A 27,000-nucleotide genomic window follows, 5' to 3' on the forward strand; every position below is an offset into this window, starting at 1 on the left:
AATCTTTATTGCTATTAACTGATAGAAACATTGTATTTCTAAGGATGCAATAAAGTTATTGTTATTATTAACACTGGTTAGAAAATTAGCGACTACTTGGCATGTGCAAGCAGATGATGTTCAGCCAATCACCAGTTGTGACCACAGTACGATTGAAGAGGCTAAACAATTTTAGGCATTAAAGACGATAAGTGAAACAAACAGCAGTTGTATATACAAGCTATATAGTAAATATGTGAAGAAATCAAAAGTACTTCATCAATAATAAATGCAAATTTTATTTCCATATTTTAAAAATAAAGATTATAATACACATGTAATTATAAATTGGCAAATAAGATAGATTGGCACCTGGCATATTGTCTATTCATGCAGCCTCTCGCAAGATTCTGGGATCACAATAGTGTAGCAGTTTTGTAGACGTGCACATTTCTAGCAGCTATAACTATTTACAGTGTACTGTAAAATCTGTATTAGAAACCGCGGCTTTTATTATAATGGTACAATGCAACAAAGAGGGTATGGTTTCTATTAGAGCATATGAGAAATGATGATTGGTGTGACTTCTACTAGGAATGCGGCTTATAATAGAGATTTTACGGTAGTAAGGGAGAGATCATTTATTTACAGTGCAATACACATTTAAAGTATGACTCAATTATACAAGTGTGCATTACAAATTTTATGCAGTCAATTATTGCAGATCAAAAATAATCAAAATAAATCAATTAATTTTCAGGTGACAAAAAAAAGAATTAATGACTTTAGCATTCATTTATGCATCCATTGCGATATTGACAATACTGAAAACTACCAGACTATATATACTGATAAAACAGCTGGATACATTAAGTGAATATATAATATATACAATGTTTTCATATAGCAATGTAAATCAGAATATAGCAAGCACCGTGTCAGCATTTCCTCATGCAACAATAAAAACATAACAGAGTCTGGCAGATGAAATTCTAATTCAACACTTTTTATAATTAAAATTCTCTACAAAATAGATTTGTACAAAGTTGACAACTTCTGATCAAGATTTTTTTAAAAACTTTTATACTGCTTTAGTTCAAAGCATCAGAAGAAGAAATAAAAGCAAAGCAGATAGAAATGCTAATTTGTGTTCCTAATAACCAATGATGTCAATACATCGATGGGATTGGCTAGCTTACAAATTTAAACAAGCAGCCTGTCGGCTGAGATAGCTCCGCTGTTAGCAATGCACATTTCAATTAAAGAACAGAAGATATCATTAGAAAATGAGCAATATGTATAGTATCAAAACAATCAGACTTGCGATTTTCAACAAGAAGTCGAAAATATCACTTTCTACCAAAAATGACAAAAATATTCATCAAAATTAGAGAATTGAAGATATCATCACGAAATGAACAAATTTGAGAAGGGTCTACATGTAGTATCTATATATGTAATATCAAAGCAATTGAACTTTTGGTTTTTAACAAGAAGTCGAAAATATCACTTTTTACCAAAAATATTCACCAAAATTAGAGAATTGAAGATATCATCACAAAATGAACAAATCTGAGAAAGGTCTACATGTAGTACCTATATATGTAATATCAAAGCAATTGAACTATTGGTTTTTAACAAGAAGTCGAAAATATCACTTTTTACCAAATATTACAAAAATATTTACCAAAATTAGAGAATTGAAGATATCATCACAAAATGAACAAATCTGAGAGAGGTCCACATGTAGTATCTATATATGTAATATCAAAGCAATTGAACTTTTGGTTTTTAACAAGAAGTCGAAAATATCAACTTTTTACCAAAAATGACAAAAATATTCACCAAAATTAGAGAATTGAAGACATCATCACAAAATGAACAAATCTGAGAGAGGTCCAAATGTAGTACCTATATATGTAGTATCAAAGCAATTGAACTTGCGGTTTTTAACAAGAAGTCGAAAATATCACTTTTTACCAAAAATGACAAAAATATTCACCAAAATTAGAGAATTAAAGATACCATTACAAAATAAACAAATCTGAGAGAGGTCCACATGTAGTACCTATATATGTAATATCAAAACAATTGCATTTGCGGTTTTTAACAAGAAATCGAAAATATAACTTTTTACCAAAAATGACAAAAATATTCACCAAAATTAGAGAATGGAAGATATCAACATGAAATGAACAAACCTAAGAGAGGTCTACCCAAGGTGCATATACACCAAGTATCAAAACATTCAGGCTTGTAGTTTTCAAGAAGAAGTCGAAAAAGTAAAACATTGACACGGACGACGACGGACGCCGACGGACAATCACTCATATGATAAGCTTTGCTCGACAAAGTCGACAACGAAGCTAAAAAAAAGTAGGTCTATAATACAAATATTGTAAAAGAGTTGAGAATAATATCTCAATCTAATAAACCAAGTACACCTGGTTAGACCTAATTGATCTTAATTTTATAGAGAGATATAGCACATAATGTGGCAAATGTGGCAAAAAAGGCACAATGTCTGAAAAGTTAATGTGGCCACTATCAAGGACAAAAAGCACATGTCAACAAATTCATTCAACTGGAACATTTAAAAACCTATAAAATCAACAGTTTGATAGACCCGTTAACTCCGAAACCAGCATTGTTAAGTCTGACTATATAATTTGAGGTGATCTGACTTGACAAGCTTTGATCATTTGCTCGGTGTCACAGAAATAAAAGAAAACAAAACAAAACATGTCTTAGATGTATTTTTATAGGGAGGTATGAATTGTTATGGCAATCCAAGAAAGAGTTGACCAACCTACAAATTCACAAAAAGATTACGGATGAAACAAGTACTGAATTTACAAACTTAACTAGTTCAATTACTAAATATCGTATTTGCTTTACAGAAACACATGTCTAATAATAACGCATATAAACCTAAAATTGCATTTATTGTATGTTCAATCATTTAAATACGACTTATTTTGATCATAGAAACACCTGTAATTTACATAAGCTCATAAGCTGGTATAACTGTATGCGCTACTAATGAAGCAAATACAGTATTGTATACTAGATTATTAAAATATGACTTACGTAAGGTGCATGCAGCATTACTAATAGAATGAACATGGTGTACGATAATGTAGGTTTTGATAGCATCCCTGTGTTTGGACATAGTTCTCTTCAAATTATAATATGTTTAAAACTAAGATAAAAGGATAGGCATACACCAAATACAGTCATCTTGTCAAAAACGTTACCGAGGACAGGTGGACCAATATCAGAAATGTGTAAATAAATGCATAGAAGAAATCTAATCTAAGATTGCACAATGATTTGTATATAATATCTATGATTATTGGACGGTTTATTGCAAAAAGCAGTTATTTTTACAAATCAACATAAGTGCCAGTTTGTAAAATTTCTTTCATTTCAGTGAGTAGTTTCTTATTGATATCATTACCGATGTCTACTAATATCTCTTCAATCACGTCATTCTCTTTCACCAATTCTACCAATTTCTCTCCACCCTCGTTTCCGATATCATTTCCTCTCAGATTTAACTCTTTCAGAGTTTCATTATCGATTAATGCATCGATGATCACTTCACATCCCTTGTTGCCAAGTTTATTATGTTCCATTTCTAGCTTCATTAGTGAGTGGTTCTCAGTTAACGCTTCTCCAAGACTTTCCCAACCATCACAGGTAAAATCATTACCATTTATCTTCAGTGTTTTCAACTTGATTGTTTTAGCAGAGAGCAATTTAGCAATATACTTTGCACCGTCTGCGTGGATATCACAATTACTGATGTCCAGCTCCTTCAATTGGATATTGTGTTCTAGCATCATGTCTACAATACATCGTATACCATGGTCCATTAAAGGATTTCCTTTCAGGCTGAAAAACAAAAATTAGTAACTACTGAAAGCGACAGTACTTATCATATTTACATATTCCTTGTTTTATTATTGTTCTCCTGATTGTTAAGCTTACATTAAACACTCCATTCAAATACAATATGGCAGCTTAACCTTTTGAGAGCCAAAGTCATCATTCATAAAATAAAACCCAAATAACCAACATAGAGCCTGCAAAACTAAACTCTATAAAATTAATAACATAACTGCATACCTTAAATTGTGCAGTGAGTTGTCTTTAATGACAGGAAGTAAGCCATCAATACTCTCAACGGATAACTTACAGTAACTAAAGTCTAGATTCTGTAAGAAAAAAATATGTTTATTTTTACTTGACATACTTACCGTACATGTATAAGAAACCAATTCACTTTGTGAACATGTGCTCCATGAAGTTAACACTATATATGCAATGCATTGTGGGATATATTGTAGGGTTGAAATCACTATGGCTGCCTTTAATGTGGATGGCTACAGTAAGCAGTTTCAGGATTTTTGTTTTTAAGAAGTACCAATAACAATTTTTATTCTTTTTTATTCATTTTTGTAATACTAGTATTTTGCATTGTTATTTGTAAGTTTTGCGGACAGGAAACATGCACTACAAAATAATATGACAACATTCCATGCTACTTACAATTGTAGATGATAACAGGAATTATGTGAATGACATACAATACTGTATTTGCTATATTAGTAACGCATACATTTACATAAATGATTATATGGTTATAATAAATCATATTTTAATAATCCATTATAAAATAAATGTAATTGTTGGTTTACATGCACTTCTAATAGAGCAAATACTGTATTGCTCACATCCTATAAATTAGGCAGTGTACTATAGAAAGGAAACTATTCAGTGGATTTATTTTCAGCAGATTTAATGTTACAGACATATTAACTGAATTATGAAAAAAAACAATACATTTAATATTAAATTGTAATATTAAACCAAGTTTCAATTTCACACGTTTAGCCGCCAGCAAAATAAGCGAAAATAAAACCCAGCGAATAATTAATCCTGAAACAGTATCTCATTTACCTTGATTTCAGACTGTTGAAGTATTTCTTGTAATCTAGTAAGTATGTCTTTGTTCATTACACTGTGAGTCCATTCCAACGTCTCCAGAATTTTATTCTTAGCCAGTGACTTCAGAATCCCATTCAGCTGAAACACATATCAATCTATTACTATACATACATACTACATACTCTGTTATCAAGACAGCACAGGTACAGACACTGAGGGCAGTATTTTAAGCTGTATAGCTTCCTATGCTCTAAAATACTTTATTTTAGCTGCAATTAATATTCACTGAAAATGCATTCAATCAGTGTCACCACTGATTGGCTGTCCATGTGACTTCAGTACATTACCTTGGGAACTTGCATGCACAGACTAACCTGTACGTAAAGCCCCACCCACAGCCCTACCCACAGCCCCACCCACAGCCTTCCAGACTGATTCACTAATTTATTAATCACAGATTTTTAAATGCATCTAGTCTAAATTTATCTGCAAAATTGCAAAAAAAATATTGCTGAAAGAGTGGTCACTATAGACAGGTGGTCTTTATATAGAGGTGGTCACATAAGACAGGTTGCTCATACATTATGCTTTTGGACTGCCTAAAAGTGGTCACTATAGACAGGTGGTCTTTATATAGAGGTGGTCACATAAGACAGGTTGCTCATACATTATGCTTTGGTACTGCCTAAAAGTGGTCACTATAGACAGGTGGTCTTTATATAGAGGTGGTCATATAAGACAGGTTGCTCATACATTATGCTTTGGTACTGCCTAAAAGTGGTCACTATAGACAGGTGGTCTTTATATAGAGGTGGTCACATAAGACAGGTTGCTCATACATTATGCTTTTGGACTGCCTAAAAGTGGTCACTATAGACAGGTGGTCTTTATATAGAGGTGGTCACATAAGACAGGTTGCTCATACATTATGCTTTTGGACTGCCTAAAAGTGGTCACTATAAACAGGTGGTCATTATATAGAGGTCAGTAACACAGGTTTGACTGTAATTACACAACATAGTTCTTTACAAGTGAGCTTGGAGGTATTGGCAAATTGTCTGCATACATCATAGTATTGAAATATTCTCACCTCTTGTTCTTCATACTGTTTGTTTCCCAGCTGCACAAGTTTCTCTTGTAAATATCTCTCCTCCTCTATAGTACTCTCTCTCTCATCATCAGTGTCTGCTTTCACTTCATCATCTGTCAAACAGAGGGTCCAATTTAATGAAAGTTGAAATCTATTTACAATAGTTAACCAACATGTGCAGTATTGTACTTATCACAAGTGCATATCACTCACAGTAGTGACACTTAGTGTGAAACTGATATTCCACACTATACGTGGTGATATGCAAGGTAAACGTCATCGCTCTGATATAAATTCGGCATAAAAATAACAAATATTGGTGAATGAAATTATCTGGGACACAAGAAATTGATAACACCATTGCAAACAAGGCAACAAAACTAGCCTTCATCATTACAGACGAAGCAACAAGAAGAAAAGCATTTTTACTCTTAGGCAGGTAGAGTTAGTTTACTTTAACAGTTCTACACTAGCTGTTACCCCAAATTATAATAACAACTTAATGGACCAACCCATACTGTGTTGATCCAGACTAAAAGATACTTACTAGTTGTTGGCTTTACATTATTGTCCTGTATTTCTTCATCTGATGCCATATCTCGTTTTTCTTTTGGCTCACTATCCTTCCTACTATGTTCCTTGTCACTTGCATCATCCAGTTGGTTATCTGATAAGTTTTGTATTTTTTCCTCTTCACCGCTGGCCTGATGATTCTCGCCATCAGATCCACTGATGATATTAGAATGTTCATTGCCACTTGGGTCTTGTTCACTGCCTGCCACTGGTGCATCATTTGATTCACTGGGTTTATCAACGCTAGGTTCATGTGCAATGTTTTCATCACTTGTGCCATGATCTCCTACACTGGCCACTAAAACAGGTCCATCATCCTGGTCATCTGACTTGTCAATCACATCAAGTTCAGGTTTATGACCTACATCCAAATTGTCAGTATCTATTTTGCTGCTTACATCATCACTACTACTATAGTCAGGTTTAGCATAACCTTTGTCTGATATGACCTTGTCCTTGACTTGATCTTCAGGACTTCCACTCACAATACTCACTTTCTCCTCATTCAGCCTAGGTTCTTCAATTTGGAAAGGTGTTTGAACTTGGGATGGTTCTTCAACCCGGGTTGGTTCTTCAACCCCTGATGGTTCTTCAACCCTTGATCGTTCTTCATCTTGGGATGGTTCTTCATCTTGGGATGGTTCTTCATCTTGGGATGGTTCTTCATCTTGGGATGGTTCTTCAACCTGGGATGGTTCTTCAACTCGGGATGGTCCTTCAACCTGAGATGGTTCTTCAACCCCTGATGGTTCTTCAACCTTTGATGGTTCTTCAACCCTTGTTGGTTCGTCAACCCCTGATGGTTCTTCATCTTGGGATGGTTCTTCAACCCTTGATGGTTCTTCAACCCCTGATCGTTCTTCATCTTGGGATGGTTCTTCATCTTGGGATGGTTCTTCATCTTGGAATGGTTCTTCAACTCGGGATGGTTCTTCAACCTGAGATGGTTCTTCAACCCCTGATGGTTCTTCAACTTGTGAATTTTCTTCAACAGATGTCATGATGCCACTATTAAGATCCACACTGTCCTCATTAGCTGAATTCTCTGTTTTTTTGTTGCTATGGCTCTCATCACTAGAAGATGATTTAGTAGATGACAATGAAGATAGTGATGATGATGAAGTTGAAGATGAAGTTGAAGAATGGACAGTTTTTGCACTTTCACTGTCACTAACATCTTTCACGTTGTCAATTTCTTTATCCTTTTCTCTTTCATCATCAGTTTTAATTTCACTTTGAACATCACTATCATGATCAGAATTTAATTTGTTGTGTTCAGAAGCTACTTCTTCCTTCTCATCATCAGTTTTTATCTCACTTTGGACATCATCATTACCTCCTAATACCAATTTCCCATTTTCTGATTTATTTTCATCATCTGTCTTGATTTCACTGTGGATGTCACTGTCACTCTCAACAGCTGCTTTCTTGTTTTCATGTTCAGGTTCTTTTTCACTCTCACTATCCGACTTGATTTCACTCATCACATCAGTGTCACTTTTAACGGTCAATTGTCGGCTTTCATCATCTGACTCTGATTCAGAAGAATCATCTCTGTTTCTCATACCAGTATTCTTTTCTTTCATCTTCACATTTTCTTCATCATCTGTTAAATTGAAAAAAGTCATCTTCAATATACATGTTTTTTTTTATCAAATTTCTGTTAGATGATACAAAAAATAAAAAAAAGGTCATACATTAATTTGTTAAAAGTAGACAAATCTGAATAAAAGGTTCTTTCTTTATATAAAAATAACAGCTTAACTGTAACAAGAAACTAGTTTTCAGAACAGTAATTAAATTTAATGCCTACAAGAATATACAATAAACAATTTGAGGAGGTTCATGAAAAGAAGAAACTACAGAATGTCATGCTTTTCCTATTGAATTAATGGTAGTAGTTTAAACAGGTTAGCATGTCTATAGAATATATTGTTAGAATTTATAGCAAATTTGTGTCAAAATAGGGAACATACCTAATTACAGTAGAACTAACAATGACTACAATTGTAACCACACAAATGTGTAACCTTAGTGTACAGATTCCTATATCACATAGCAGCAAAACCATGCTATTAATAAACTACATATAATTCTAGTTAAACCCCTTCACAGCCATATACATCGGTTTCATCAAAACTAACAATGAATGTAGCAAACATTGTTACCATTGCAAACACTGAAGATGACGATATTAAACTAAAAAGGCAACAGTGAGCTTTACTGAACTGTGAATTCAACAGGTTATTCTCACTGTGCTGCAATGTGTCAAGTGTAACTAGTGTGATGTCTTACACCAACTAAAATGTCTGCCAATCGGCCATCTTTGATTGATAATGAAACAAAATGTGCACAATGGCATAGCTAAATTGACTGTATGCACCATAAAATATCTGATGTATAGTTAATGTGACAATAACTGAGTCTCCATATAAACAGTTGATTCAAGAAAATGAATGTACACGCCTAGAAAACTCAAGAATGCCATAACTTTGAAATACAATTTTTGGTCAAATTACTCAAAATTGAAAGACCTTTGTCTGACAATACAAATTTAAGACTAAGAACCTACAAGCAGGTATTATTTAATTAGAGAATACCAAAAAACTGCAGCAATACAAGGCAGTGAAAGGGTTGAATAGTTAGACATTTCAACATGTGTTGCACTCTGATACTGAAATAGACATGTGAGCAGAAGAGAATAAATGATGCCTTCTCACCTAATTGAATGCAAAAAAAATACAAACATTAAGGTATTGATAAAAATAAAAATCCAAATATCAGTAGGAAGAGTTGATAACTAATGCATAGGTCTTAGCAAGCTTCACATGTGACTTGAGAAAAAAAAATTTCTACCAGCAAGTTAGGGAATCTTCATCCTTATGTACTCACAACTTGTCGTCAACTTGCTACTGCCTAGCTTTCTTTAGCACACTTAATAAGGAACCCCTAACTTTCTGAAGAACATAGTCCTCAGTCACTGTTTCATTCTATATTGTACATTCTTTGAAAATAACACATACCATGCAGGTAAGTATGGCAATGTATAACTGCAAACAGTGAATAGACAGTTTTAAAACAAGACCACTAATCAATTCCAGCCACTCTTTACGTCAAAAGTCATTTGAAATAATTTGAATTCAGGTCAATTGATTTGTTATTACTTTGAGTCAATAAATAATTTGAAAGTTACTGCCCTCTATGGTGGGACAAGTGTTCAGCTCTCACTTGCTGGGATTTTGCTAAATATATTCTGAAAGCTAACATATAGGTGAACACTGTAGTGCATATACAGTACCAATGTTTGTCTAAGGGATGATCAATTTAAAGGTGATTTTATGTTTTGCAAAGTTCACATTCATTCTGGAGAGTTGCTTTTTTTGTTAGCAGTTTTTCTGTGTTTTTTTTATATCTATCTATGCTTTAGTATGCCAATTACAGCCTATCAAAACTCTCCAATTGATTGTCAGTAGCATGTCTGTAATAATTAGTATGCCATTTACAGCCTATCAAAACTCTCCAATTGATTGTCAGTAGCATGTCTGTAATAATTAGTATGCCAATTACAGCCTATCAAAACTCTCCAATTGATTGTCAGTAGCATGTCTGTAATAATTAGTATGCCAATTACAGCCTATCAAAACTCTCCAATTGATTGTCAGTAGCATGTCTGTAATAATTAGTATGCCAATTACAGCCTATCAAAACTCTCCAATTGATTGTCAGTAGCATGTCTGTAATAATTAGTATGCCAATTACAGCCTATCAAAACTCTCCAATTGATTGTCAGTAGCATGTCTGTAATAATTAGTATGCCATTTACAGCCTATCAAAACTCTCCAATTGATTGTCAGTAGCATGTCTGTAATAATTAGTATGCCAATTACAGCCTATCAAAACTCTCCAATTGATTGTCAGTAGCATGTCTGTAATAATTAGTATGCCAATTACAGCCTATCAAAACTCTCCAATTGATTGTCAGTAGCATGTCTGTAATAATTAGTATGCCAATTACAGCCTATCAAAACTCTCCAATTGATTGTCAGTAGCATGTCTGTAATAATTAGTATGCCAATTACAGCCTATCAAAACTCTCCAATTGATTGTCAGTAGCATGTCTGTAATAATTAGTATGCCAATTACAGCCTATCAAAACTCTCCAATTGATTGTCAGTAGCATGTCTGTAATAATTAGTATGCCAATTACAGCCTATCAAAACTCTCCAATTGATTGTCAGTAGCATGTCTGTAATAATTAGTATGCCATTTACAGCCTATCAAAACTCTCCAATTGATTGTCAGTAGCATGTCTGTAATAATTAGTATGCCAATTACAGCCTATCAAAACTCTCCAATTGATTGTCAGTAGCATGTCTGTAATAATTAGTATGCCAATTACAGCCTATCAAAACTCTCCAATTGATTGTCAGTAGCATGTCTGTAATAATTAGTATGCCATTTACAGCCTATCAAAACTCTCCAATTGATTGTCAGTAGCATGTCTGTAATAATTAGTATGCCATTTACAGCCTATCAAAACTCTCCAATTGATTGTCAGTAGCATGTCTGTAATAATTAGTATGCCAATTACAGCCTATCAAAACTCTCCAATTGATTGTCAGTAGCATGTCTGTAATAATTAGTATGCCAATTACAGCCTATCAAAACTCTCCAATTGATTGTCAGTAGCATGTCTGTAATAATTAGTATGCCATTTACAGCCTATCAAAACTCTCCAATTGATTGTCAGTAGCATGTCTGTAATAATTAGTATGCCAATTACAGCCTATCAAAACTCTCCAATTGATTGTCAGTAGCATGTCTGTAATAATTAGTATGCCATTTACAGCCTATCAAAACTCTCCAATTGATTGTCAGTAGCATGTCTGTAATAATTAGTATGCCAATTACAGCCTATCAAAACTCTCCAATTGATTGTCAGTAGCATGTCTGTAATAATTAGTATGCCAATTACAGCCTATCAAAACTCTCCAATTGATTGTCAGTAGCATGTCTGTAATAATTAGTATGCCATTTACAGCCTATCAAAACTCTCCAATTGATTGTCAGTAGCATGTCTGTAATAATTAGTATGCCATTTACAGCCTATCAAAACTCTCCAATTGATTGTCAGTAGCATGTCTGTAATAATTAGTATGCCAATTACAGCCTATCAAAACTCTCCAATTGATTGTCAGTAGCATGTCTGTAATAATTAGTATGCCAATTACAGCCTATCAAAACTCTCCAATTGATTGTCAGTAGCATGTCTGTAATAATTAGTATGCCAATTACAGCCTATCAAAACTCTCCAATTGATTGTCAGTAGCATGTCTGTAATAATTAGTATGCCAATTACAGCCTATCAAAACTCTCCAATTGATTGTCAGTAGCATGTCTGTAATAATTAGTATGCCAATTACAGCCTATCAAAACTCTCCAATTGATTGTCAGTAGCATGTCTGTAATAATTAGTATGCCATTTACAGCCTATCAAAACTCTCCAATTGATTGTCAGTAGCATGTCTGTAATAATTAGTATGCCAATTACAGCCTATCAAAACTCTCCAATTGATTGTCAGTAGCATGTCTGTAATAATTAGTATGCCAATTACAGCCTATCAAAACTCTCCAATTGATTGTCAGTAGCATGTCTGTAATAATTAGTATGCCATTTACAGCCTATCAAAACTCTCCAATTGATTGTCAGTAGCATGTCTGTAATAATTAGTATGCCATTTACAGCCTATCAAAACTCTCCAATTGATTGTCAGTAGCATGTCTGTAATAATTAGTATGCCAATTACAGCCTATCAAAACTCTCCAATTGATTGTCAGTAGCATGTCTGTAATAATTAGTATGCCAATTACAGCCTATCAAAACTCTCCAATTGATTGTCAGTAGCATGTCTGTAATAATTAGTATGCCAATTACAGCCTATCAAAACTCTCCAATTGATTGTCAGTAGCATGTCTGTAATAATTAGTATGCCAATTACAGCCTATCAAAACTCTCCAATTGATTGTCAGTAGCATGTCTGTAATAATTAGTATGCCAATTACAGCCTATCAAAACTCTCCAATTGATTGTCAGTAGCATGTCTGTAATAATTAGTATGCCAATTACAGCCTATCAAAACTCTCCAATTGATTGTCAGTAGCATGTCTGTAATAATTAGTATGCCAATTACAGCCTATCAAAACTCTCCAATTGATTGTCAGTAGCATGTCTGTAATAATTAGTATGCCAATTACAGCCTATCAAAACTCTCCAATTGATTGTCAGTAGCATGTCTGTAATAATTAGTATGCCAATTACAGCCTATCAAAACTCTCCAATTGATTGTCAGTAGCATGTCTGTAATAATTAGTATGCCAATTACAGCCTATCAAAACTCTCCAATTGATTGTCAGTAGCATGTCTGTAATAATTAGTATGCCAATTACAGCCTATCAAAACTCTCCAATTGATTGTCAGTAGCATGTCTGTAATAATTAGTATGCCAATTACAGCCTATCAAAACTCTCCAATTGATTGTCAGTAGCATGTCTGTAATAATTAGTATGCCAATTACAGCCTATCAAAACTCTCCAATTGATTGTCAGTAGCATGTCTGTAATAATTAGTATGCCAATTACAGCCTATCAAAACTCTCCAATTGATTGTCAGTAGCATGTCTGTAATAATTAGTATGCCAATTACAGCCTATCAAAACTCTCCAATTGATTGTCAGTAGCATGTCTGTAATAATTAGTATGCCAATTACAGCCTATCAAAACTCTCCAATTGATTGTCAGTAGCATGTCTGTAATAATTAGTATGCCAATTACAGCCTATCAAAACTCTCCAATTGATTGTCAGTAGCATGTCTGTAATAATTTGTATGCCAATTACAGCCTATCAAAACTCTCCAATTGATTGTCAGTAGCATGTCTGTAATAATTAGTATGCCAATTACAGCCTATCAAAACTCTCCAATTGATTGTCAGTAGCATGTCTGTAATAATTTGTATGCCAATTACAGCCTATCAAAACTCTCCAATTGATTGTCAGTAGCATGTCTGTAATAATTAGTATGCCAATTACAGCCTATCAAAACTCTCCAATTGATTGTCAGTAGCATGTCTGTAATAATTAGTATGCCAATTACAGCCTATCAAAACTCTCCAATTGATTGTCAGTAGCATGTCTGTAATAATTAGTATGCCAATTACAGCCTATCAAAACTCTCCAATTGATTGTCAGTAGCATGTCTGTAATAATTTGTATGCCAATTACAGCCTATCAAAACTCTCCAATTGATTGTCAGTAGCATGTCTGTAATAATTAGTATGCCAATTACAGCCTATCAAAACTCTCCAATTGATTGTCAGTAGCATGTCTGTAATAATTTGTATGCCAATTACAGCCTATCAAAACTCTCCAATTGATTGTCAGTAGCATGTCTGTAATAATTAGTATGCCAATTACAGCCTATCAAAACTCTCCAATTGATTGTCAGTAGCATGTCTGTAATAATTAGTATGCCAATTACAGCCTATCAAAACTCTCCAATTGATTGTCAGTAGCATGTCTGTAATAATTTGTATGCCAATTACAGCCTATCAAAACTCTCCAATTGATTGTCAGTAGCATGTCTGTAATAATTAGTATGCCAATTACAGCCTATCAAAACTCTCCAATTGATTGTCAGTAGCATGTCTGTAATAATTTGTATGCCAATTACAGCCTATCAAAACTCTCCAATTGATTGTCAGTAGCATGTCTGTAATAATTAGTATGCCAATTACAGCCTATCAAAACTCTCCAATTGATTGTCAGTAGCATGTCTGTAATAATTAGTATGCCAATTACAGCCTATCAAAACTCTCCAATTGATTGTCAGTAGCATGTCTGTAATAATTAGTATGCCAATTACAGCCTATCAAAACTCTCCAATTGATTGTCAGTAGCATGTCTGTAATAATTAGTATGCCAATTACAGCCTATCAAAACTCTCCAATTGATTGTCAGTAGCATGTCTGTAATAATTAGTATGCCAATTACAGCCTATCAAAACTCTCCAATTGATTGTCAGTAGCATGTCTGTAATAATTAGTATGCCAATTACAGCCTATCAAAACTCTCCAATTGATTGTCAGTAGCATGTCTGTAATAATTAGTATGCCAATTACAGCCTATCAAAACTCTCCAATTGATTGTCAGTAGCATGTCTGTAATAATTTGTATGCCAATTACAGCCTATCAAAACTCTCCAATTGATTGTCAGTAGCATGTCTGTAATAATTAGTATGCCAATTACAGCCTATCAAAACTCTCCAATTGATTGTCAGTAGCATGTCTGTAATAATTTGTATGCCAATTACAGCCTATCAAAACTCTCCAATTGATTGTCAGTAGCATGTCTGTAATAATTAGTATGCCAATTACAGCCTATCAAAACTCTCCAATTGATTGTCAGTAGCATGTCTGTAATAATTAGTATGCCAATTACAGCCTATCAAAACTCTCCAATTGATTGTCAGTAGCATGTCTGTAATAATTTGTATGCCAATTACAGCCTATCAAAACTCTCCAATTGATTGTCAGTAGCATGTCTGTAATAATTAGTATGCCAATTACAGCCTATCAAAACTCTCCAATTGATTGTCAGTAGCATGTCTGTAATAATTTGTATGCCAATTACAGCCTATCAAAACTCTCCAATTGATTGTCAGTAGCATGTCTGTAATAATTAGTATGCCAATTACAGCCTATCAAAACTCTCCAATTGATTGTCAGTAGCATGTCTGTAATAATTAGTATGCCAATTACAGCCTATCAAAACTCTCCAATTGATTGTCAGTAGCATGTCTGTAATAATTAGTATGCCAATTACAGCCTATCAAAACTCTCCAATTGATTGTCAGTAGCATGTCTGTAATAATTAGTATGCCAATTACAGCCTATCAAAACTCTCCAATTGATTGTCAGTAGCATGTCTGTAATAATTAGTATGCCAATTACAGCCTATCAAAACTCTCCAATTGATTGTCAGTAGCATGTCTGTAATAATTAGTATGCCAATTACAGCCTATCAAAACTCTCCAATTGATTGTCAGTAGCATGTCTGTAATAATTTGTATGCCAATTACAGCCTATCAAAACTCTCCAATTGATTGTCAGTAGCATGTCTGTAATAATTAGTATGCCAATTACAGCCTATCAAAACTCTCCAATTGATTGTCAGTAGCATGTCTGTAATAATTTGTATGCCAATTACAGCCTATCAAAACTCTCCAATTGATTGTCAGTAGCATGTCTGTAATAATTAGTATGCCAATTACAGCCTATCAAAACTCTCCAATTGATTGTCAGTAGCATGTCTGTAATAATTAGTATGCCAATTACAGCCTATCAAAACTCTCCAATTGATTGTCAGTAGCATGTCTGTAATAATTAGTATGCCAATTACAGCCTATCAAAACTCTCCAATTGATTGTCAGTAGCATGTCTGTAATAATTAGTATGCCAATTACAGCCTATCAAAACTCTCCAATTGATTGTCAGTAGCATGTCTGTAATAATTAGTATGCCAATTACAGCCTATCAAAACTCTCCAATTGATTGTCAGTAGCATGTCTGTAATAATTAGTATGCCAATTACAGCCTATCAAAACTCTCCAATTGATTGTCAGTAGCATGTCTGTAATAATTAGTATGCCAATTACAGCCTATCAAAACTCTCCAATTGATTGTCAGTAGCATGTCTGTAATAATTAGTATGCCAATTACAGCCTATCAAAACTCTCCAATTGATTGTCAGTAGCATGTCTGTAATAATTAGTATGCCAATTACAGCCTATCAAAACTCTCCAATTGATTGTCAGTAGCATGTCTGTAATAATTAGTATGCCAATTACAGCCTATCAAAACTCTCCAATTGATTGTCAGTAGCATGTCTGTAATAATTTGTATGCCAATTACAGCCTATCAAAACTCTCCAATTGATTGTCAGTAGCATGTCTGTAATAATTAGTATGCCAATTACAGCCTATCAAAACTCTCCAATTGATTGTCAGTAGCATGTCTGTAATAATTTGTATGCCAATTACAGCCTATCAAAACTCTCCAATTGATTGTCAGTAGCATGTCTGTAATAATTAGTATGCCAATTACAGCCTATCAAAACTCTCCAATTGATTGTCAGTAGCATGTCTGTAATAATTAGTATGCCAATTACAGCCTATCAAAACTCTCCAATTGATTGTCAGTAGCATGTCTGTAATAATTAGTATGCCAATTACAGCCTATCAAAACTCTCCAATTGATTGTCAGTAGCATGTCTGTAATAATTTGTATGCCAATTACAGCCTATCAAAACTCTCCAATTGATTGTCAGTAGCATGTCTGTAATAATTAGTATGCCAATTACAGCCTATCAAAACTCTCCAATTGATTGTCAGTAGCATGTCTGTAATAATTAGTATGCCAATTACAGCCTATCAAAACTCTCCAATTGATTGTCAGTAGCATGTCTGTAATAATTAGTATGCCAATTACAGCCTATCAAAACTCTCCAATTGATTGTCAGTAGCATGTCTGTAATAATTAGTATGCCAATTACAGCCTATCAAAACTCTCCAATTGATTGTCAGTAGCATGTCTGTAATAATTAGTATGCCAATTACAGCCTATCAAAACTCTCCAATTGATTGTCAGTAGCATGTCTGTAATAATTAGTATGCCAATTACAGCCTATCAAAACTCTCCAATTGATTGTCAGTAGCATGTCTGTAATAATTAGTATGCCAATTACAGCCTATCAAAACTCTCCAATTGATTGTCAGTAGCATGTCTGTAATAATTAGTATGCCAATTACAGCCTATCAAAACTCTCCAATTGATTGTCAGTAGCATGTCTGTAATAATTTGTATGCCAATTACAGCCTATCAAAACTCTCCAATTGATTGTCAGTAGCATGTCTGTAATAATTAGTATGCCAATTACAGCCTATCAAAACTCTCCAATTGATTGTCAGTAGCATGTCTGTAATAATTTGTATGCCAATTACAGCCTATCAAAACTCTCCAATTGATTGTCAGTAGCATGTCTGTAATAATTAGTATGCCAATTACAGCCTATCAAAACTCTCCAATTGATTGTCAGTAGCATGTCTGTAATAATTAGTATGCCAATTACAGCCTATCAAAACTCTCCAATTGATTGTCAGTAGCATGTCTGTAATAATTAGTATGCCAATTACAGCCTATCAAAACTCTCCAATTGATTGTCAGTAGCATGTCTGTAATAATTAGTATGCCAATTACAGCCTATCAAAACTCTCCAATTGATTGTCAGTAGCATGTCTGTAATAATTAGTATGCCAATTACAGCCTATCAAAACTCTCCAATTGATTGTCAGTAGCATGTCTGTAATAATTAGTATGCCAATTACAGCCTATCAAAACTCTCCAATTGATTGTCAGTAGCATGTCTGTAATAATTAGTATGCCAATTACAGACTATCAAAACTCTCCAATTGATTGTCAGTAGCATGTCTGTAATAATTAGTATGCCAATTACAGCCTATCAAAACTCTCCAATTGATTGTCAGTAGCATGTCTGTAATAATTAGTATGCCAATTACAGCCTATCAAAACTCTCCAATTGATTGTCAGTAGCATGTCTGTAATAATTAGTATGCCAATTACAGCCTATCAAAACTCTCCAATTGATTGTCAGTAGCATGTCTGTAATAATTAGTATGCCAATTACAGCCTATCAAAACTCTCCAATTGATTGTCAGTAGCATGTCTGTAATAATTAGTATGCCAATTACAGCCTATCAAAACTCTCCAATTGATTGTCAGTAGCATGTCTGTAATAATTAGTATGCCAATTACAGCCTATCAAAACTCTCCAATTGATTGTCAGTAGCATGTCTGTAATAATTAGTATGCCAATTACAGCCTATCAAAACTCTCCAATTGATTGTCAGTAGCATGTCTGTAATAATTAGTATGCCAATTACAGCCTATCAAAACTCTCCAATTGATTGTCAGTAGCATGTCTGTAATAATTTGTATGCCAATTACAGCCTATCAAAACTCTCCAATTGATTGTCAGTAGCATGTCTGTAATAATTAGTATGCCAATTACAGCCTATCAAAACTCTCCAATTGATTGTCAGTAGCATGTCTGTAATAATTAGTATGCCAATTACAGCCTATCAAAACTCTCCAATTGATTGTCAGTAGCATGTCTGTAATAATTAGTATGCCAATTACAGCCTATCAAAACTCTCCAATTGATTGTCAGTAGCATGTCTGTAATAATTTGTATGCCAATTACAGCCTATCAAAACTCTCCAATTGATTGTCAGTAGCATGTCTGTAATAATTAGTATGCCAATTACAGCCTATCAAAACTCTCCAATTGATTGTCAGTAGCATGTCTGTAATAATTTGTATGCCAATTACAGCCTATCAAAACTCTCCAATTGATTGTCAGTAGCATGTCTGTAATAATTAGTATGCCAATTACAGCCTATCAAAACTCTCCAATTGATTGTCAGTAGCATGTCTGTAATAATTAGTATGCCAATTACAGCCTATCAAAACTCTCCAATTGATTGTCAGTAGCATGTCTGTAATAATTTGTATGCCAATTACAGCCTATCAAAACTCTCCAATTGATTGTCAGTAGCATGTCTGTAATAATTAGTATGCCAATTACAGCCTATCAAAACTCTCCAATTGATTGTCAGTAGCATGTCTGTAATAATTAGTATGCCAATTACAGCCTATCAAAACTCTCCAATTGATTGTCAGTAGCATGTCTGTAATAATTAGTATGCCAATTACAGCCTATCAAAACTCTCCAATTGATTGTCAGTAGCATGTCTGTAATAATTAGTATGCCAATTACAGCCTATCAAAACTCTCCAATTGATTGTCAGTAGCATGTCTGTAATAATTAGTATGCCAATTACAGCCTATCAAAACTCTCCAATTGATTGTCAGTAGCATGTCTGTAATAATTAGTATGCCAATTACAGCCTATCAAAACTCTCCAATTGATTGTCAGTAGCATGTCTGTAATAATTAGTATGCCAATTACAGCCTATCAAAACTCTCCAATTGATTGTCAGTAGCATGTCTGTAATAATTAGTATGCCAATTACAGCCTATCAAAACTCTCCAATTGATTGTCAGTAGCATGTCTGTAATAATTAGTATGCCAATTACAGCCTATCAAAACTCTCCAATTGATTGTCAGTAGCATGTCTGTAATAATTAGTATGCCAATTACAGCCTATCAAAACTCTCCAATTGATTGTCAGTAGCATGTCTGTAATAATTAGTATGCCAATTACAGCCTATCAAAACTCTCCAATTGATTGTCAGTAGCATGTCTGTAATAATTAGTATGCCAATTACAGCCTATCAAAACTCTCCAATTGATTGTCAGTAGCATGTCTGTAATAATTTGTATGCCAATTACAGCCTATCAAAACTCTCCAATTGATTGTCAGTAGCATGTCTGTAATAATTAGTATGCCAATTACAGCCTATCAAAACTCTCCAATTGATTGTCAGTAGCATGTCTGTAATAATTTGTATGCCAATTACAGCCTATCAAAACTCTCCAATTGATTGTCAGTAGCATGTCTGTAATAATTAGTATGCCAATTACAGCCTATCAAAACTCTCCAATTGATTGTCAGTAGCATGTCTGTAATAATTAGTATGCCAATTACAGCCTATCAAAACTCTCCAATTGATTGTCAGTAGCATGTCTGTAATAATTAGTATGCCAATTACAGCCTATCAAAACTCTCCAATTGATTGTCAGTAGCATGTCTGTAATAATTAGTATGCCAATTACAGCCTATCAAAACTCTCCAATTGATTGTCAGTAGCATGTCTGTAATAATTAGTATGCCAATTACAGCCTATCAAAACTCTCCAATTGATTGTCAGTAGCATGTCTGTAATAATTAGTATGCCAATTACAGCCTATCAAAACTCTCCAATTGATTGTCAGTAGCATGTCTGTAATAATTAGTATGCCAATTACAGCCTATCAAAACTCTCCAATTGATTGTCAGTAGCATGTCTGTAATAATTAGTATGCCAATTACAGCCTATCAAAACTCTCCAATTGATTGTCAGTAGCATGTCTGTAATAATTAGTATGCCAATTACAGCCTATCAAAACTCTCCAATTGATTGTCAGTAGCATGTCTGTAATAATTAGTATGCCAATTACAGCCTATCAAAACTCTCCAATTGATTGTCAGTAGCATGTCTGTAATAATTAGTATGCCAATTACAGCCTATCAAAACTCTCCAATTGATTGTCAGTAGCATGTCTGTAATAATTAGTATGCCAATTACAGCCTATCAAAACTCTCCAATTGATTGTCAGTAGCATGTCTGTAATAATTAGTATGCCAATTACAGCCTATCAAAACTCTCCAATTGATTGTCAGTAGCATGTCTGTAATAATTTGTATGCCAATTACAGCCTATCAAAACTCTCCAATTGATTGTCAGTAGCATGTCTGTAATAATTAGTATGCCAATTACAGCCTATCAAAACTCTCCAATTGATTGTCAGTAGCATGTCTGTAATAATTTGTATGCCAATTACAGCCTATCAAAACTCTCCAATTGATTGTCAGTAGCATGTCTGTAATAATTAGTATGCCAATTACAGCCTATCAAAACTCTCCAATTGATTGTCAGTAGCATGTCTGTAATAATTAGTATGCCAATTACAGCCTATCAAAACTCTCCAATTGATTGTCAGTAGCATGTCTGTAATAATTAGTATGCCAATTACAGCCTATCAAAACTCTCCAATTGATTGTCAGTAGCATGTCTGTAATAATTAGTATGCCAATTACAGCCTATCAAAACTCTCCAATTGATTGTCAGTAGCATGTCTGTAATAATTAGTATGCCAATTACAGCCTATCAAAACTCTCCAATTGATTGTCAGTAGCATGTCTGTAATAATTAGTATGCCAATTACAGCCTATCAAAACTCTCCAATTGATTGTCAGTAGCATGTCTGTAATAATTAGTATGCCAATTACAGCCTATCAAAACTCTCCAATTGATTGTCAGTAGCATGTCTGTAATAATTTGTATGCCAATTACAGCCTATCAAAACTCTCCAATTGATTGTCAGTAGCATGTCTGTAATAATTTGTTTGTAGCTAGAAATATAAACAAAGGCAGATAAGAAAAAGACACACAGACACACAGTCTCCCAGACTGAAAATTTAAAGTGTCAGAATAGTCAAAAATGACATTTACAAAATTGGCTGTCTGAAAATCCCTTAAACAAATATTGGTATGGCATATTCACTACCTTACTCGCCTATATCTAAGCTTTCAGAATACTGTAAAATGACTAATTTTCATTGGGTTTAAATTTCGCTGATTTACCATTTCAGGCGTATTCAGTGGGTTTTAAATTCACGGTTTTATCATTTAGATAATGTGTTCTATGCTAAATTTCACATATTCACTGGGTTTTAATTTAGCACATTTTCCAGTCAGCGAAATAAGCAAAATTAAAACCCAGTGAATAATTAACCCCTTTACAGTATGTATAGGTTGTTATGATACCATGATTCAAAAATGGCTGAATCACAAATCAGTTTTTAATGCATTTTTCCTGTTTTCTTTTCCTACTTTAATATTTGACTTGTATGGTAATACTGATATCACTTATAGGAAATCTATTAATGGTCTTGTTCGGATAAGCATGCATGCATGCAAGATGAAAGTAAGAAAATGTTTACCTGCAATAATGTTGGCATGTAGTCGCTAAAGCAGAGAAATGTACATAGAGACAAGTAGCACACACAGCGCTAACATCAAACACAATGACCACAGAAATAGACGATTGGTGTATCACAGGAGTAGGTCTCCATAACAGTACAAACAGTTTGGTATTACATTACCCACAGCTAGTTACATTACAATATTTTATGAATAAATAAAAGAAACCAACTGAGGTCAATGACTTTTAACTGTCCACAAAGGGGTGTAGTAATATATAAAATGGTTTACGTTTTAGCCTAACATTGTGAAATGAACACGTCAATGTTAATTATCACTATTACTTGAGGTGAATAGAGTTAGCAATGATCAGAAACAAATTGAAAATCAGGAATAAATGCAGAATGTTTTAGTGGGTAAAAAGTCCAGGAATTACTGGTTTATTTTCTTGGAAGTGTTGTAATTCAATAAATAAGAATGAGGTCAATATGAAAGTCAAGTTCCAGCTTTGTACAAATTGCCAGCAATGACAAAGCAATTATTGTGTATACATATACAATAGCTTTCACATTATTTATTTAATAACTGATATTCCACACTTGCCTGGGGTTACACACAAATTGTTTGCTGGCCAATAAAAGTACATACAAAAATAGAAATGATATGATGAGGATGGCCAATAATATTAAGGGGCAAACCATTTAAATAGAGGGGGCATAAATTCTAGATTCACTATATTTACTTAGGGTAGTCTTGGTATATAAGATTACAATATATAATGCACTTACAAAAAAAAGGCACAAAAACAAAAAAAGTAGGAAAACAGCTTTTTGGCAGGCCATTGACCACACTGATTCACAGCTAATGTGTGGTACTCATAAACATTGATCTCTTTCCTCATATACATGTAGTAAAAATGTTGACAAAATAGACTTTCAATGAAATGGTTTTTAGACAAGATGTCATACACTAGATTTGCATATTTATGAGTGAATGTCAGTGTTTGATTTAGAATGGGGTGCTGATCACCTGCTTCCACAAGTTCATTGATTGGTTCCCTGTAATGGGCATGCTGATTGGTTCATTTGCAAGCTACGAAAAATTAGGAGGAATATTTTACCATGGTCCAAAGAGGCCAACGTTTTACGACAATGCAAAATTAGGAAAATTCAGGGTTGACAGGTGAAACAATTACAGTAATGGTACGAATGATATAGCATATAGATATGTGATAAAATCAATTTATATTTAAAATAATAATGATTTTGTAGTTTTCAGGAATACATTTTTGTATCTAAATCATTATTCATTCATAAAAAAATATTACAAAATATGTTGTACATAATTGGATAGTTGTCATAGATAATAATATAGAAAATAATAAAATCTAATAATGTAACTTTGTGCAGTTGACAATTCTAAGAAGAAAATACAGATTACTGCATTAAGCCCTGACTTTGGCTCAATCAAGTCGACAGATGAAGCTCACAGACTACACCTATAACAGCATATGGTGTCAGTCAAATGGTCCAGGTGTGCAGTGTATAGTCCATCAATACAAATGGTCCAGGTGTGCAGTGTATAGTCCATCAATACAAATGGTGCAGGTGTGCAGTGTATAGTCCATCAATACAAATGGTGCAGGTGTGCAGTGTATAGTCCATCAATACAAATGGTCCAGGTGTGCAGTGTATAGTCCATCAATACAAATGGTCCAGGTGTGCAGTGTATAGTCCATCAATACAAATGGTGCAGGTGTGCAGTGTATAGTCCATCAATACAAATGGTCCAGGTGTGCAGTGTATAGTCCATCAATACAAATGGTCCAGGTGTGCAGTGTATAGTCCATCAATTCAAATGGTCCAGGTGTGCAGTGTATAGTCCATCAATACAAATGGTCCAGGTGTGCAGTGTATAGTCCATCAATACAAATGGTCCAGGTGTGCAGTGTATAGTCCATCAATACAAATGGTGCAGGTGTGCAGTGTATAGTCCATCAATACAAATGGTCCAGGTGTGCAGTGTATAGTCCATCAATACAAATGGTCCAGGTGTGCAGTGTATAGTCCATCAATACAAATGGTGCAGGTGTGCAGTGTATAGTCCATCAATACAAATGGTGCAGGTGTGCAGTGTATAGTCCATCAATACAAATGGTCCAGGTGTGCAGTGTATAGTCCATCAATACAAATGGTGCAGGTGTGCAGTGTATAGTCCATCAATACAAATGGTGCAGGTGTGCAGTGTATAGTCCATCAATACAAATGGTGCAGGTGTGCAGTGTATAGTCCATCAATACAAATGGTCCAGGTGTGCAGTGTATAGTCCATCAATACAAATGGTGCAGGTGTGCAGTGTATAGTCCATCAATACAAATGGTCCAGGTGTGCAGTGTATAGTCCATCAATACAAATGGTCCAGGTGTGCAGTGTATAGTCCATCAATACAAATGGTCCAGGTGTGCAGTGTATAGTCCATCAATACAAACGGTGCAGGTGTGCAGTGTATAGTCCATCAATACAAACGGTCCAGGTGTGCAGTGTATAGTCCATCAATACAAATGGTCCAGGTGTGCAGTGTATAGTCCATCAATACAAATGGTGCAGGTGTGCAGTGTATAGTCCATCAATACAAATGGTCCAGGTGTGCAGTGTATAGTCCATCAATACAAATGGTCCAGGTGTGCAGTGTATAGTCCATCAATACAAATGGTGCAGGTGTGCAGTGTATAGTCCATCAATACAAATGGTTCAGGTGTGCAGTGTATAGTCCATCAATACAAATGGTGCAGGTGTGCAGTGTATAGTCCATCAATACAAATGGTGCAGGTGTGCAGTGTATAGTCCATCAATACAAATGGTCCAGGTGTGCAGTGTATAGTCCATCAATACAAATGGTGCAGGTGTGCAGTGTATAGTCCATCAATACAAATGGTCCAGGTGTGCAGTGTATAGTCCATCAATACAAATGGTCCAGGTGTGCAGTGTATAGTCCATCAATACAAATGGTCCAGGTGTGCAGTGTATAGTCCATCAATACAAATGGTGCAGGTGTGCAGTGTATAGTCCATCAATACAAATGGTGCAGGTGTGCAGTGTATAGTCCATCAATACAAATGGTCCAGGTGTGCAGTGTATAGTCCATCAATACAAATGGTGCAGGTGTGCAGTGTATAGTCCATCAATACAAATGGTGCAGGTGTGCAGTGTATAGTCCATCAATACAAATGGTGCAGGTGTGCAGTGTATAGTCCATCAATACAAATGGTCCAGGTGTGCAGTGTATAGTCCATCAATACAAATGGTCCAGGTGTGCAGTGTATAGTCCATCAATACAAATGGTGCAGGTGTGCAGTGTATAGTCCATCAATACAAATGGTGCAGGTGTGCAGTGTATAGTCCATCAATACAAATGGTCCAGGTGTGCAGTGTATAGTCCATCAATACAAATGGTCCAGGTGTGCAGTGTATAGTCCATCAATACAAATGGTGCAGGTGTGCAGTGTATAGTCCATCAATACAAATGGTGCAGGTGTGCAGTGTATAGTCCATCAATACAAATGGTGCAGGTGTGCAGTGTATAGTCCATCAATACAAATGGTGCAGGTGTGCAGTGTATAGTCCATCAATACAAATGGTGCAGGTGTGCAGTGTATAGTCCATCAATACAAATGGTGCAGGTGTGCAGTGTATAGTCCATCAATACAAATGGTGCAGGTGTGCAGTGTATAGTCCATCAATACAAATGGTGCAGGTGTGCAGTGTATAGTCCATCAATACAAATGGTGCAGGTGTGCAGTGTATAGTCCATCAATACAAATGGTGCAGGTGTGCAGTGTATAGTCCATCAATACAAATGGTGCAGGTGTGCAGTGTATAGTCCATCAATACAAATGGTCCAGGTGTGCAGTGTATAGTCCATCAATACAAATGGTGCAGGTGTGCAGTGTATAGTCCATCAATACAAATGGTGCAGGTGTGCAGTGTATAGTCCATCAATACAAATGGTCCAGGTGTGCAGTGTATAGTCCATCAATACAAATGGTGCAGGTGTGCAGTGTATAGTCCATCAATACAAATGGTGCAGGTGTGCAGTGTATAGTCCATCAATACAAATGGTGCAGGTGTGCAGTGTATAGTCCATCAATACAAATGGTGCAGGTGTGCAGTGTATAGTCCATCAATACAAATGGTGCAGGTGTGCAGTGTATAGTCCATCAATACAAATGGTGCAGGTGTGCAGTGTATAGTCCATCAATACAAATGGTGCAGGTGTGCAGTGTATAGTCCATCAATACAAATGGTGCAGGTGTGCAGTGTATAGTCCATCAATACAAATGGTCCAGGTGTGCAGTGTATAGTCCATCAATACAAATGGTGCCAGGTGTGCAGTGTATAGTCCATCAATACAAATGGTGCAGGTGTGCAGTGTATAGTCCATCAATACAAATGGTGCAGGTGTGCAGTGTATAGTCCATCAATACAAATGGTGCAGGTGTGCAGTGTATAGTCCATCAATACAAATGGTGCAGGTGTGCAGTGTATAGTCCATCAATACAAATGGTCCAGGTGTGCAGTGTATAGTCCATCAATACAAATGGTCCAGGTGTGCAGTGTATAGTCCA

The 27,000-nt window shown here is 34.9% G+C and overlaps 1 protein-coding gene across 1 annotated transcript in view; it reads right to left on the bottom strand.

The window, feature by feature from the left end:
* Positions 1-254: 254 nt before the first annotated feature.
* LOC100377578 (uncharacterized) overlaps positions 255-27,000 on the bottom strand; it is a 79,751-nt gene continuing 53,005 nt past the window's right edge. The window contains exons 11-15 of the mRNA XM_002736659.4: positions 6,570-8,201; positions 6,023-6,135; positions 4,945-5,070; positions 4,111-4,199; positions 255-3,876 (exon numbers count right to left, since the gene is read on the bottom strand). Coding sequence (XP_002736705.2) covers positions 3,366-3,876; positions 4,111-4,199; positions 4,945-5,070; positions 6,023-6,135; positions 6,570-8,201 — 2,471 coding nt within the window. The 3' untranslated portion in view covers positions 255-3,365. The remainder of the gene's footprint in view (positions 3,877-4,110; positions 4,200-4,944; positions 5,071-6,022; positions 6,136-6,569; positions 8,202-27,000) is intronic.

Source organism: Saccoglossus kowalevskii, chromosome 14 (genome assembly GCF_978046115.1).
Source record: "Saccoglossus kowalevskii chromosome 14, keSacKowa6.1, whole genome shotgun sequence".
Lineage (NCBI taxonomy): Eukaryota > Metazoa > Hemichordata > Enteropneusta > Harrimaniidae > Saccoglossus > Saccoglossus kowalevskii.